The sequence below is a fragment of the Nomascus leucogenys genome, unplaced genomic scaffold (genome assembly GCF_006542625.1).
Source record: "Nomascus leucogenys isolate Asia unplaced genomic scaffold, Asia_NLE_v1 Super-Scaffold_285, whole genome shotgun sequence".
NCBI classification, from domain to species: Eukaryota; Metazoa; Chordata; class Mammalia; order Primates; family Hylobatidae; genus Nomascus; species Nomascus leucogenys.
The window spans coordinates 25,748-38,921 of NW_022095770.1; the positions used below are offsets into that span (position 1 = coordinate 25,748).

The window sequence follows — 13,174 nt, forward strand, 5'->3', positions numbered from 1 at the left end:
TGTCTCAAAAAAAAAAAAAAAAAAAAAAAAAAAAAAAGTTTGTGAAATAGGGAGTATCCACTAGCTCCCTTCCCACTCCCAGGAGACTTTTTTGAGCACTCTTAAGTATAGTTTATTGAATACAATATAAATACTTCACATTTGGCAGTCTATACATAGCAGCTCCAGCCTGGCTTCCTTGGACTTTTGCGCTCTTGCCAACACCACCCTGACCTCAGCTTGGAGACAGCAGTCTCCTTCCTTCCCCTCGTTCCCCCAGCCAGCTAGTTACCAAGTTCTGTCACCACTTCTCCCTCTCCATGCATCCTACTTCAAATTTAGCTTTCCCCGCTCACCTATGTTCATCTTTCTGTCTGAATGATAAAGAGACAGCCATCTTTTTTTTTTTTTTTGAGACAGAGTCTCGCTCTTGTTGCCCAGGCTGGAGTCCAGTGGCACAATCTTGGCTCACTGCAACCTCCGCCTCCCGGGTTCAAGTGATTCTCCTGCCTCAGCCTCCTAAGTAGCTGGGATTACAGGTGTGCGCCACTATGCCCGGCTTTTTTTTTTTTAAACGAGGTCTTGCTAATGTTGCTGCTCATGTTAAAGTTAAACTTCTGGGCTCCAGAGATCCTCCCACCTCAGCTTCCTGAGTAGCTGGGACTACAGGTATATACCACTGCACCCAGCTGTAAGACCAAGCCACCTTTAATGAACAAATATCCTTCCTGTTCTGCTAAAGTACAGAAACCATTTCTACTAGGAGCCAGTGGGAACCTAGGGGTTATCCGGGGCTTAGCCCCAGCTGAGTGACAGGAAAGGGAGGGTCTAGACCAGTCCCTGCTGATGTGCTGCTCCACACTGTCAAAGCCCAAGGAGAGATGAGGCCTCTGGGACCAGAGTGGGCCCTGGTGCTAAGGTGGTGGTGGAACAGAACCCAGCAGCCTCAGCTGGATACTGATAGCTTCATCTCCTGCAGGCTTTCAGATGAGAGCAGCTGGGCCCACCGTTTGACCTACCTGTGTCCACTCACATGGGCTCAGGATGTAGACTTAGAGGCTCTCCTTTAATAAATATCTTATGCAATGATTCTGCCTTTGGCTCTGTTTTTCCTGTGCAGGCCCACAGAGTGCCAGGTGCCTCCCTCCCCTCCTCTACTATTTTGGCTCCTGCTATGAAAAGAATAGTAAAACTGCTTTATAGAGAGGAGACGCTTTAGCTGGAGAACAGCTCTGTCTTCCTAGGAACCAGGGACAGTCAATAACCAGAAAGGACAGAGGGCTAAAGGGCCTTGGCTAATCTTGCTATCAGATGGGTGGCAGACAAGTTACCAGAGAGAAGCAGACTATCACTTTTTCACATGGTCAAAGCAGATAGGCACAGAAAAGCATCTATGATCCCCTGAAAGTCCTTGGAGATGGCACTGGATATCCCCAGATTTTCTTATCAGAGGGTAGAAAACTTGAAAAGGGTCCTTTTTTTTTTTGAGACAGAGTTTTGCTCTTTTGCCCAGGCTGGAGTGCAGTGGCACGATCTTGGCTCACCGCAACCTCTGCCTTCCGGTTTCAAGTGATTCTCCTGCCTCAGCCTCTCGAGTAGCTGGGATTACAGGCGTGCGCCACCACACCCGGCTCATTTTTGTATTTTTAGTAGAGACAAGGTTTCACCATGTTGGCCAGGCTGGTCACGAACTCCTGCCCTCAAGTGATCCACCCACTTCGGCCTCCCAAATTACTGGGATTACAGGCGTAAGCCACTGCGCCCAGCTGGCAGGTCCATGTTTTAAAAGCCAGATAAAACTACAGCTCTCTCCGCATTCAGACAGGACGGCCAGCCCTGATGGAGCTGGAGTGAAATGGCCCCTTCAGACTGACCAGGTGCTCAGTACAGAAAGGCCAGGTGCCACTCCAGGTAATCTAAGGTGCCTCAAGAAAATGCCAGGTCAGATTTTCCTCAAGAAAGACCAGCCAGGCACAGTGGCTCACATCTGTAATCCAAGTGCTTTGGGAGGCCAAGAAGGGAGGATTGCTTGAGCCCAGGAGTTCAAGACCAACCTGGACCAACAGTGAGACTCTGTCTCTACCAAAAAATAAAAAAAAAAAGACTAACCAAAGGCAGAATCTGATGGCAGCCCCTGAAAGAATCTGGGGAAACTGGAGGATATGATGTGTGTGTATGAAATTAACTTCAAAGCAAGCTTCCTGTGCTGATGGGGTGGGAGGTAAGGGTGTGATGAAGCAGGGCTTCTCCTTTGGCAAAGCCTCTGTAGTCCTTCCTTAGTCACCAGGGAGTTGTGGGAGATATAGACCAGGGTTGCAGGTGCCTGGAGTACAGGGACAGCAGACAGGTCATGGTGGGTGAGGGGTCAGCTGGTGGGGCACCGATGCGTTTCCTCGGCAGTCCGCATATTCATAGCTCTGAAAGACCAGCTGTTCTGAATGGCTCAGGTATGAACAGGTCAGGGTGCCCCTGGAGAGGAAGCAGGCCTTGTTGCCATGGCTGGGAGGAAAAGGAAAGCTCTGGCCCCATTATACTGTCTGGGGGTGGGGAGCGGGGAGCTCCCTCATTTGCCCTTCCCTCTGGCTCCCCACTCTGCCAAGGTACCTGGGACAGCTGCCCCACCTGTTTTCCAGCAGCTTCCAGACAGCCTTATGCCTGTTGCCCCTAATAGCTTATAGGCAAGGTGAGACTTAGAAAAGGGCTAGACTTGCTATTCCCAAGAGCCAACAAAGATTCATGGGGTCAGCTTGGATGACTCTCTGCCCACAAGGTGGAGCTGAGTAAGAATGAAGTCAGAAGTGAGAGCAGGGATACCAGAGCTCCAAGCTCTACTTACTGGATGTGCAAAAGCACATGGTGGACTTTGATTTCCAGCCAGGTACAGATTTTGCTGAGAGAGAAGAAAAGAGAACGTGGGACCACGTGTCACATGGAGCAGCCTGTCAGCTCAGAAGATGCCTGCAGGTCCCAGTTTCCTTACCCCACAGAACCCTTTCCTTCCATCAGGTGCCCCCAAAATGTCACTCCCACCCCTTCCCACCCTTCAGGTGAGTGTGGCAGCATGGCTGCACTATCACTCTGACCTCCACTCGCTTGGCCCAGGCACATGCTGGACCCCCCCTCAGGAGACAAACAAAACATTAATCTTCCTCAGCAATGCAGGCTGAAGAGCCCAAGGTCACATATTGTAAAGATTAACCAAATTCCAGCCTGTTTTTCATTCTAATCAAGGTCCAAACAAGCAGAGGCTGGGGACCCTGAACCCTTGCTTATTACATTCTTGGCCATGGGAGGGCAGGCCAGATGCTGGCTGAAGAATTTACTAAGCAATCAGGAAAGCTGGTGGGTATTAATTGGGTTCCTAAGCCAGGCAAGCGGCTAGGGCAGAAGAGATCAACAGGTACTCACTATGTGTTTTCATCCTGGATCTTGGTGGCTACTGCGTAAAACATCTGTCAACCAAATGGGCACAGGATTAGCCCCAACTCCAGCTGCCCCTTTCCCACCACCACACATCCACACACCAGTGGGCGGGGCTGGCCAGGGAGAGGGGAGTCACCTGTTCACTGGCCAAAGGGCCAATGTGTAGGAGAAGATTGTTGGAAACCTGCCCCACCACGAGGGACAGGTGCAGAACCTCGAGGGTCAGCTGTGTCACCATAATGGGGTAGTAGTTGCCATTGGAGATGTTTAAGATATTCTGGGGATGAAGACAAGGGAAGGGAGGAGTGAAGATGGCCCATCCTTAGGAAAAGCCAAATAGTTGCAAAAGTCTGGCTGTCTGGCCTGAGCCCCATCTACCATGACAAGCTTCAGGTGCAGAGGACGAAAACCGGGAGCCCCTTGGAGGGGCATTGAATGGTGAGGGGTCAACTTTACGAAGTTAAGCTGCCTCAGGATCCAGGCCCACCCTGTACGGCTTCTTTCCATTCAGTCCTGTCCATCCAGAGAGTCTCAGGCACTGTCACCCCACTCCACCCCTATGATTTACTTATCTGGCCTGGATTCTGACCCCTTACTGTGTAGAGTCCCAATCCTTACCATCTGTCATGGAGCTCATGGTTGCTCCTACTTCTCTTCAGGCTCCCAACACCCTCTGGGTGCCATAAGATCCCTGGCTTCCCATGCCTAGGGTCATAGCACTGGACAAAGGTTACAGCGAAATATTGTTGGGACGGGGGGTTTGGAGCCAAGGGCGCCCACCCACCGTTATGTTGAGGTAGATATCAGCCTCATCAAAGGCCACTGTGGAGGAGTTGAGGCCTGTAGGCTGCACAATGACGGACCGGGGAAACAGGAAAAAGACGATGAAGGAGGAGGTCGCCAGGCAGATGAGCACGGCCAGGAACACAAAGAGCTTCCTGTGGGAAAGGAGGACCCAGGATGGAGGAATGGAAAAGTCTGAACACCAAGGAAACTCGGGGAGGGGGTTCAGACACTCCTCTCCATATACAAAGCTTTCCCCTGCACACTACCCCAACAACATTTAGCTCCCCAGATGTGGCCCGGAATGAGTAAGAGCACAGGATTGGCAGGCAGGCAGCCTGGTTTCCACTCCCAGCTCTCTGTTCCCATTGACCCAATAACATGGAGCAGCCCACTTAGCCTCAAGTCTCAGTTTCCTTGTTGGTAAAAGGCAGATAATTGTACTGACCTCATAGAATTTGTTATCGGCTAATATATGAAAAAATACTAATCACAGGTCCCTGCACATGGCAAAAGCACAATGAATGCTAGTTATTATCACTAGAAGAAATAAGTCCATATTTGGATGTTCTGAATTTTAACATTCAGAACAGGACACCATCCATCCAATTCAAAATTCAGATATGCATTAAAGAGATAGTACTTTGTTAGTATCTTATGATGTGCACTGCTAATTTCTTTTTTTCTTTTTTTTTTTGAGACCGAGTCTTGCTCTGTCGCCCAGGCTGGAGTGCAGTGGCATGATCTCGGCTCACTGCAACCTCCACCTCCCGGGTTCACGCATTCTCCTGCCTCAGCCTCCTGAGTAGCTGGGATTACAGGCGCCTGCCACTGTGCCTGGCTAATTTTTGTATTTTTAGTAGAGATGGGGTTTCGCCATGTTGGTCAGGCTGGTCTCAATCTCCTGACCTCGTGATCTGCCCGCCTTGGCCTCCCAAAGTGCTGGGATTACAGGTTTTTGTTTTTTTTTTCAGATGAGGCCTCACTCTGTTGCCCAGGCTGGAGTGCAGTGGCATGATCTTGGCTCACTGAAGCCTCCACCTCCTGGGTTCAAACAATTCTCCTGCCTCAGCCTCCCAAGTAGCTGGGATTACTGGTGTCTGCCACCATGCCCAGCTAATTTTTCTATTTTTAGTAGAGACAGGGTTTCGCCATGTTGGCCAGGCTGGTCTTGAACTCCTAACCTCAGGTGATCTGCCTGCCTCGGCCTCCCCGAAGTGCTGGGATTACAGGCATGAACCACCACACCCAGCCTGATTCCTAATTCTGGTATATTGGGGTGGCGGAGAGGGTTCGGCTTGGTGGTGACTCCCAGGTTGACACCAGGACCTTGGGAGGAGGTTGAGGGAGCTCCATGTCAGATGGACTCAGATCACAAACACGGTAGGCCCCAGGGCTGCCTGAGGTTCTGAAGTATCCCAAAACAGTGGCCAATAGGTTTTTCATCTCTACTGGAAGAAAAACAAGCAAATCTGAACTGCCTCAGCAAGGGAGGTGCTTAAGAAAAATAAAGTTTTCAAATCAATTGCAGCCAGGGCCACATGCTTGTTCCCTCCTTCCCGGGAGGACTTGCAGAGCTACCAGATCCTTCCTGTCTTGGAGAGGGGGCCATGCTTCCTGGAAGCAGTGATGCTTAAGGAAGGCCACCAGGTGGCCTCAGGTGACATCTGCCGTGCCCACAGGTGCTGCTTTTTTCTTTCTTTTTTTTTTTTTTTTTTTGGTAGAGTTGGGGTTTCACCATGTTGCCCAGGCTGGTCTTGAACTCCTGAGCTCAAGTGATCTGCCTGCCTTGGCCTCCCAAAGTGCTGAGATTATAGGCATGAGCCACCACACCCGGTCCAGGAGCTTCTAAATCAGGAAAAAATCCTTGGACGTAAGGAGCTGGTACCTCTGAGGCTCAGGCTTTCTATGGAAGAACTAATAGGAAGAAATTAGGGGGGGTCAAAACAGGGGAGACAAAGGGAGCAGCCCCCAGGGGCGATGGCTTGTGAAGCTAGGGGAGGAAGGAGGGCTTACGTGTGCTTGGGCTTCAGCCTCTGGTCCCCATAGGGGATGAGAGCCACCAACTGCTTCTCCAGCTCTAGAGAGAGAGAAGATGAGAGGGAGGGCCAAGATGCAACTGTGACAAATATTTACTGTGCCAGCTTCCCAGAAGCACACCTCCACCCACACCACAGAGCAATGTTAGAAGCATGCCACATCTGCCCCAGAGCAGGACTGGAAGCACTGGACTCTGCTACCAAAGTTGGCAGCTCAGCTTTGTCATCTCTAGAATGGAAGTTAGATTTTCACTAATAGGTATGAAGAATCTCTGAAAATCACCAGCAAATCAGAGATGCCCAGCATCTTTGGAAAGTTCATTTGTAACTTCCTGAACTGAATGAATCCTAAGACACACAGTGTTGCTCAGAAGCACAGTGGCTAGAACCCCTCTTTCCTACAAGGGGCTAGGGAATACAACCAGGGAAGGAGGGCAGGTTTTTGCAGGGAACCCAAGGATAGTTAAGTATCTCCCTGGCCAGCCTGAGACTGGGAGGTCAAGAGCTGGGAGCAGATCTAATCCCATCCAAGGAGACTCAGAGGGGCTGCCCCAGGCCAACAGGCTAAGAACTTTCCCTGGATTCCAGGCTATTTCCAGAGCCTTGGGCCACTCACCTTGGGGAATCTTGCCACTGCCCTGGCAGGTGGGACAAGTCACGAAGCTGGCACCAGCAGTTCCTTCACAAGGCACACAGGAACAAAAAGACTTGCTGCTACCGGTGCTGGAGTAGCTGACAGCCTTGCTGCCAGTGGCTGGTTTGGAGGACAGGATTGACTTGTTCTCGTCCTCCCGCCAAGAGCCCAGCTGGGAAAACGTCTTACCCATTCTTCGGGGGCGGGGGTTTCACTAATGAGAAAAGACCAAAGTTCAGTGCTAAGCTTGTTAGCACTGACGCCAAATGTAATTTTGGTTTGAAGTTCTCAAGACTGGCAAGGAGCTCCACCACAGTTTGAGCAAGCTCAAGCCTAAGGAAGATAGGATGTGAAAAATTGGATGGTCACATAGGACTCTCAGAAGTCTCAATGCATTTCAACTCCTTTCATTATTTTAAGAGAGACCAATCTGCCTACAAAAGGGAAAACGGAAAGCAGAAGTTACTTCACTTTAAGGAACTTCCATAAGTGATTGTCAGAGCATTTAATTTTTCTCTGGAAAAGTTGCTGAGCTGTCATTCAGTTTAAGGGAAGGAAGTTGGATAGGGCAGAAAAGAGGTTCTTTGAAACAAGGAGAGAGGAGGCCAGACTGGTCACAGGTGTGGTTAAGACCCCTATCTAAAGAAGCCCTGGGAGAAAGCAGACACCTCACTGCTTTCTGAGGCGGGGTAAGAAAGCCTCAGGAGGGTCATAGTGATACCAAGGTCCGTCTTTCACTAGGAAAAGTCAAGGCTAAATCTGGACTCTGTGTGGCAGAACGAGGCCGGCAAGTGAGCCACACAGATCTTTCTGGGCTAAAATATAGGGATGCTCACCTGGTTCAGGTCTGGGATCCCAGGCTCCTCAGCTGCACGAGGGCGAGATTCTGGAGTGCGTCTTTGGGGAGAAGGGCCTTTAAGGGCAGAGTGGGCTGGGCTGGGCTGGGTTGAGCTGAGCTGGGTGGTGGTGGGGAGAAGCACCGCCTGGGGCCGGCAACCGGCCGGAGTCCTAGGGGAGCGAATGTGTCGCACTGGAGAGTGGGGATAGTAAGGACGCTGACCTCCCCGAAGGGCCTAGCCGATTCCTGGGCTACATGGGGGCTCTGCCATGGGCCGACCGGGTGGAAGCGGACGGAAAAGGTGTGACTTCATTAAGGGAGGATTTCAAGTCCCACCACACACCCCGAGAGGCCGTTAGTCAAGCTTGGTACCCGTGCGGGAGGCGCCTGTGTGCTGGGCGAGGAGGTGGCAACAAGAGGTGTCTTGACCTCCGAAAGGTAAAGTAGGTATAAAGGGTCCAGGGAGGGCCTTACCCGCGGACGACTGCAGCGACAGAAACCGCAGCGAGCGGAATCGGAAGTGCGGGAGCGGACACTCCCCTCAAGCTTTGACTCAGTGCCCAGGGAAGTCCCGCCCCAGCCCCTAAGGGCCCACCCCCTCGTCCCCCGGTCCGCCCCTTCACCACGCAGCGGCCTGAGATGCTCCCAGCTCTTCAAACGTTACCCGAGGGCCCGGACGCTGCTTCCCCAAGGACTAGCCAGTCCGGGTAGGAATTTCCAAGAACATTTATTTCACCATTCTTTAGCTGGTTATGTACAAGTACAACGGAGAGGGCAACCCGGGCCCTCCTGGCCCTCGACTATAAAACTCCGATGGTCAAGACAGGTCCCACCCATCAACCCAATTACACACACCCTGCCGCTCTACCTTCTACCCGGAAGCCCCGATTAAAACGTTTTAAATAATGAACGGCCTGGTTGGCTTGCAGTTTGAATCCTGGTTTATTTAAGTAGCATTCAGGAGTTATACTGTAAATAAACATCATTATGGCTAATGACTAATTAAAATCACCATTCATTACAAATACCAACCAGGTTAGATAATACTATTTTAACTATCTTTTCCCCTTCGGTCTGGGGTTCATATTCTTCCTTTTCTGGAAGTCATTTTCATGGATAAAATATTTAGCATTTTTTGTTACCTCTTCCTTCACCAACTGTACTCAACACCCTTCTGTAAACAGAGTGAGAACCTGGGTTCATGGACAAGCTCTTTTCCACTTATCTTGGGGTTAAACCAAAACTTTTTCAGCAACTTTGCCCCCGTCCAAGTTTTGCAGAACACCAGCTGCCTCTTCCTGTTCTAGGCTTTCTAGGGCTAGATACCTCTGAACGGACTTCAAGCGTTAAAGAAGTCATCAGCATTTCCTATACCTCACACACACTCATTTGCCCACCCTGAACTTCACTGACATTAATTTAGGAGCCTGCCTTTTGCCTTTCACATGTTTCTATTTCCCCCACTGTACTGTAAAATAAGATCTGCCCTGACATTAAGAAAAAAGGCAACTGTTAAATTTACTTTTCCCTTTAAATAACAGGATTTTTTCCTTTTCTACAAGATTAGCAAAATATTTCACAATACCTATATCTTTTCCCTTAAATAAAAATGTATGCAAAATTACTATAATAGACATTGCTCAATAGGTGCTGGTGGGTTTATCAGCACTCTTCCTCCTTTCATTGAAATGCAGAGATTCCCTTGAAGTTGGATACTCTTGAATGCACCATGGAGTCTTTAGAAAGCAACGGTGCCAATTATTAAGTATTGCAGGAAAATTACTTTCTCCTTGAGAAAGGAAGAGTAACAACATTTCTATCATGCTCTGGGTGTTATTTCAATGCCAAATAACTATGAAGCTTGAGGTGGATTACAGAAATTATGAGAATTCTTAAAAACAACTTCCGAGGTTAATGTCTTTCAAAATCTGAAAATTAACAGATATCCCCATAAAAAATCCACATTAACCAAAGAAAAATACTCAACTTCAATAAGAGCAGAAAGAAACATGGTTCTATACGAAGTTGAAGTTACACTTGTCAATGCACTAAAATAGTTTTATCCAAATCAACTGAAAAACTGTCTTCATACTATTCATCCACTGTCTAAAGTGAAAATTTAAGTTCTGGTCTTTAATTTGCTCCCCCAAATACTGTAACAGGTATTTTGTCTTGGTAACTCAAAGATCGGCTCTATACAGATTCATCAGATTAAAAATAAGCAAGGGCTTCTATCCCATACCCCAATGACAGAATAAAGATCATCTCTGAGCAGCAGGCAGTTATTTAATACAAGGTCACTCCTCAATAGCGTTGGCTGTACCAGTCGTTGTTGTTTAACTGAAGAAGTTCTGTCACAACCTGCAGGATATTGTAATCGTGTTTCTTCAGCAGCCGTAGGTTCAGCTGCCTGTCACAGAATCCCATTTCAAAGAGATGGGCCATCAGGGCTGCTGTCTGATCTTCAGAAACTATTGGCTGTGTAGAGACAAGCAAAACAAACAAACAAAAAAAAAAATTCTGTATAATTTAAATGTTTATTTTATACATTTGTATCATCTTGTAAGCATACTAGTCTTTCCAGATTTATTCAAAGTACTAGGTAATTAGATTCAAGGCTATGGCACTCCTGTGTACTTGATACCAATGGTTCGAACTGGGAAAGCCCTGTTTTAGATTAGTTATGTGTGTACTTGAAGGAGGAGAAAAGGGAAACCGGGGAGCTAATGAACTGTACTTAGAACTAGGAGAATGCTTCACGCGGGACTTTCAGGAAGAAGCATTTTTTGGCCAGATGAAGGAATGACAGCAAGCCCCGGAGACCCTGTGAACATAAATGTAATTGTGATGATGGGGGAAGTATGAGCAAGATAAAAGTGTTACTGAAAGATGCTATGGGAAATTTTGTCAGATATGCAGAGGAGCTGGACAAAAAAAACAGCTTGGGAAATTACAATCTGGGAAGGCTTCTTGATTTTTTTCTCCTCCAAAAGAATAGGTAAGAGGGGCTGGGCACGGTGGCTCATGCCTGTAATCCCAGCACTTTGGGAGGCTGAGGTGGGCGGATCACGAGGTCAAGAGATTGAGACCATCCTGGCTAATACAGTGAAACCCCATCTCTACTAAAAATACAAAAAATTAGCCAGACGTGGTGGCAGGCGCCTGTAGTCCCAGCTACTCGGGAGGCTGAGGCAGGAGAATGGCGTGAACCCGGGAGGTGGAGCTTGCAGTGAGCCGAGATCGCGCCACTGCACTCCAGCCTGGACGACAGAGCGAGACTCCATCTCAAAAAAAAAAAAAAAAAAAAAAAGAATAGGTAAGAGGAAGTTAACATTCATTCATTCAAGCCCTGTGGTGGAAACATTACCTTCCTAAATCCTTAAACACTTGTTTTTTTGTTGTTGTTTTGTTGAGACAGGGTGTCACTCTATTCCCCAGGCTGGTGTGCAGTGGTGTGAACACAGCTCATTGCAGCCTCAACCTCCTGGGCTCAAGTGATCCTCCTGCCTCAGCCTTCCAAATAGCTGGGACCACTGGTCCGCGCTACCACGCCCGGCAAATTTTTAAATTTTTTACTAGAGATGAGGTTCCCCTATGTTGCCCAGGCTGGTCTTGAACTTCTGGGCTCAAGTGGTCCTTGAACTTTGGTCTCCCAAAATGCTGGGATTATAGATGTGAGCCGTCTCGCCTGGCCTCTGGTTCTGTTATTATCCCAATTTCACAGACTGGGGATACTGAAACTGTGCAGCAGAAAGATTATTAAGTTTGGAGGCAGATAGGCTTAGACTCAAACCCTAATCTTCCATTTACTTACCAACTGTGCTATCGATTCCTTTATGAACTGAAGATATATCATACCTCCTACTTTGCAGGGTTGTTGAGAAAGTATGTAAAGATGAGAACAGTATGCAAACATGTGAAGTATTTCCCTCCAAACTTGATTCCACTGTTCCCTTCTACCTTATTTCAGAATAGATTATCCATCCTCCTTTGCAGGTTAATGGAATGTACCTTGCATTGTATCTCATTACCTCTCACCACTTCAGAAATCTTTCTCCGTCTCAAATCTGTCTCTCATCTTTATCATTAACTCTTTCACTGCTGGCTTGCCCATCTCTAAAGTCTCACCCAACTTTAAAAATGCTTCCTCTTGTCTTATGTATCCTAGCTTCTGCCTGTTGTAGCCTGGCTATCTGAAAGTGTGGCATACTTCCACTCTCAAATTCCTCACCACCAGTTCACATCTCTCTGTAGCATCTAACACTGTTGACCATGTCCCCCTTATTAAAACACCCTTCCCTAAGTTCCAGCATAGAACTCTCTCTCTTCATTTTCCTCCTAGTTCCCAGCTTTCTTTCAGAGTATTCCTTTCCCTGATCCTTAAAGGTTGCTTCTTGCTTTCCCCATTATTCCTGGATCATCTCATCCCATCAGATGGCTTCTGCTATAATATGTAGGCAAGCGACTCTCAAGCATGTATCACCAGGCCAAATCCCTCCCCTGTGATCTGGATGGATACCGTTGGCTTGCCATTGTCTGTGGGTTCCTCATCTATGGATCAATCAACAAAGGACTGAAAATATTTGGGGAGAAAAAAAGGAACACATACAGACTTTTTTGTCATTATTCCCTAAATAATACAGTATAACAACTATTTAGATAGCATTTACATTGTATTGGGTATTGTAAGTAATATAGAGATGAAGTATATGAGATGGGCTGGGTGCAGTGGCTCAAGTCTGTCATCCGAGCACTTTGGTAGGCTGACGCAGGAGGATTGTTTTGAGGCCAGGAGTTAGTTGCCCTGGGCAACATAGTGAAACCCCATCTCTTCAAAAAGATTTTTAAAAAACTAGCCAGGCATGGTGGTGCCCACCTGTAGTCCCTGCTACTCAAGAGGCTGAGGTGAGAGCATTGCTTGAACCCAAGACTTCTAGGCTGCAGTGAGCTACAATCTAGTTATTGCACTCCAGCCTGGATGACATAGCAAGACCCTGTCTCTAAAAAACTAAAACTAAACAAGCAAGTAAGAAGATGTGCCTAGGTTACATACAAATACAACACTATTTTATATAAGGGACTTAAGCATCTATGGATTTTGGTATCCCACGGGGGGTCCTGGAGCCAACCGTCATAGATACTGAGGGACAACTATATATCCAGCTGCACTCTGGATATCTTTACCTTTACCTGGATATGCCACAAACTCAACACTGTCCAGCAAAACTGACCTAGTTCTCTTCTTCTGCTCTTAATGAATGGTACTAAGCCAGAAACTTGGGATTTATCCTTGACTTTTCCCCCCCACCCCAAGATAGTGTCTGGCTTTGTTGCCCAGGCCGGAGTGCAGTGGCATGACCATAGCTCACTGCAGCCTCTGCCTCTGGGGCTCAAGCTATTCTCCCACCTAAGCCCCCCAAGTAGCTGGGACTACAGGTGTGTGCCACCAAGTCCAGCTAATTTCTTTGTATTTTTTGT

The 13,174-nt window shown here is 47.9% G+C and overlaps 2 protein-coding genes across 5 annotated transcripts in view; both read right to left on the bottom strand.

The window, feature by feature from the left end:
• Positions 1–87: 87 nt before the first annotated feature.
• Positions 88–8,262, bottom strand: TMEM106A (transmembrane protein 106A). Its single transcript, XM_012503728.2, has 8 exons — positions 7,695–8,262; positions 6,841–7,072; positions 6,202–6,265; positions 4,187–4,340; positions 3,539–3,679; positions 3,388–3,431; positions 2,816–2,869; positions 88–2,448 (listed from the first exon to the last, which is right to left on the bottom strand). Exons 2-8 carry the CDS (start codon positions 7,049–7,051, stop codon positions 2,328–2,330), a joined length of 789 nt encoding a protein of 262 aa, XP_012359182.2. The 5' UTR covers positions 7,052–7,072; positions 7,695–8,262; the 3' UTR covers positions 88–2,327.
• Positions 8,263–8,404: 142 nt separating this feature from the next.
• The window catches only part of NBR1 (NBR1 autophagy cargo receptor), a 41,101-nt gene continuing 36,331 nt past the window's right edge, over positions 8,405–13,174 (bottom strand). For 2 of the 4 annotated variants that reach the window (XM_030808259.1, XM_030808256.1), the window contains one exon: positions 8,405–10,174. In XM_030808259.1, coding sequence (XP_030664119.1) covers positions 10,001–10,174 — 174 coding nt within the window. In that variant the 3' untranslated portion in view covers positions 8,405–10,000. The other 2 variants (XM_030808257.1, XM_030808258.1) reach the window with 2 other exon arrangements.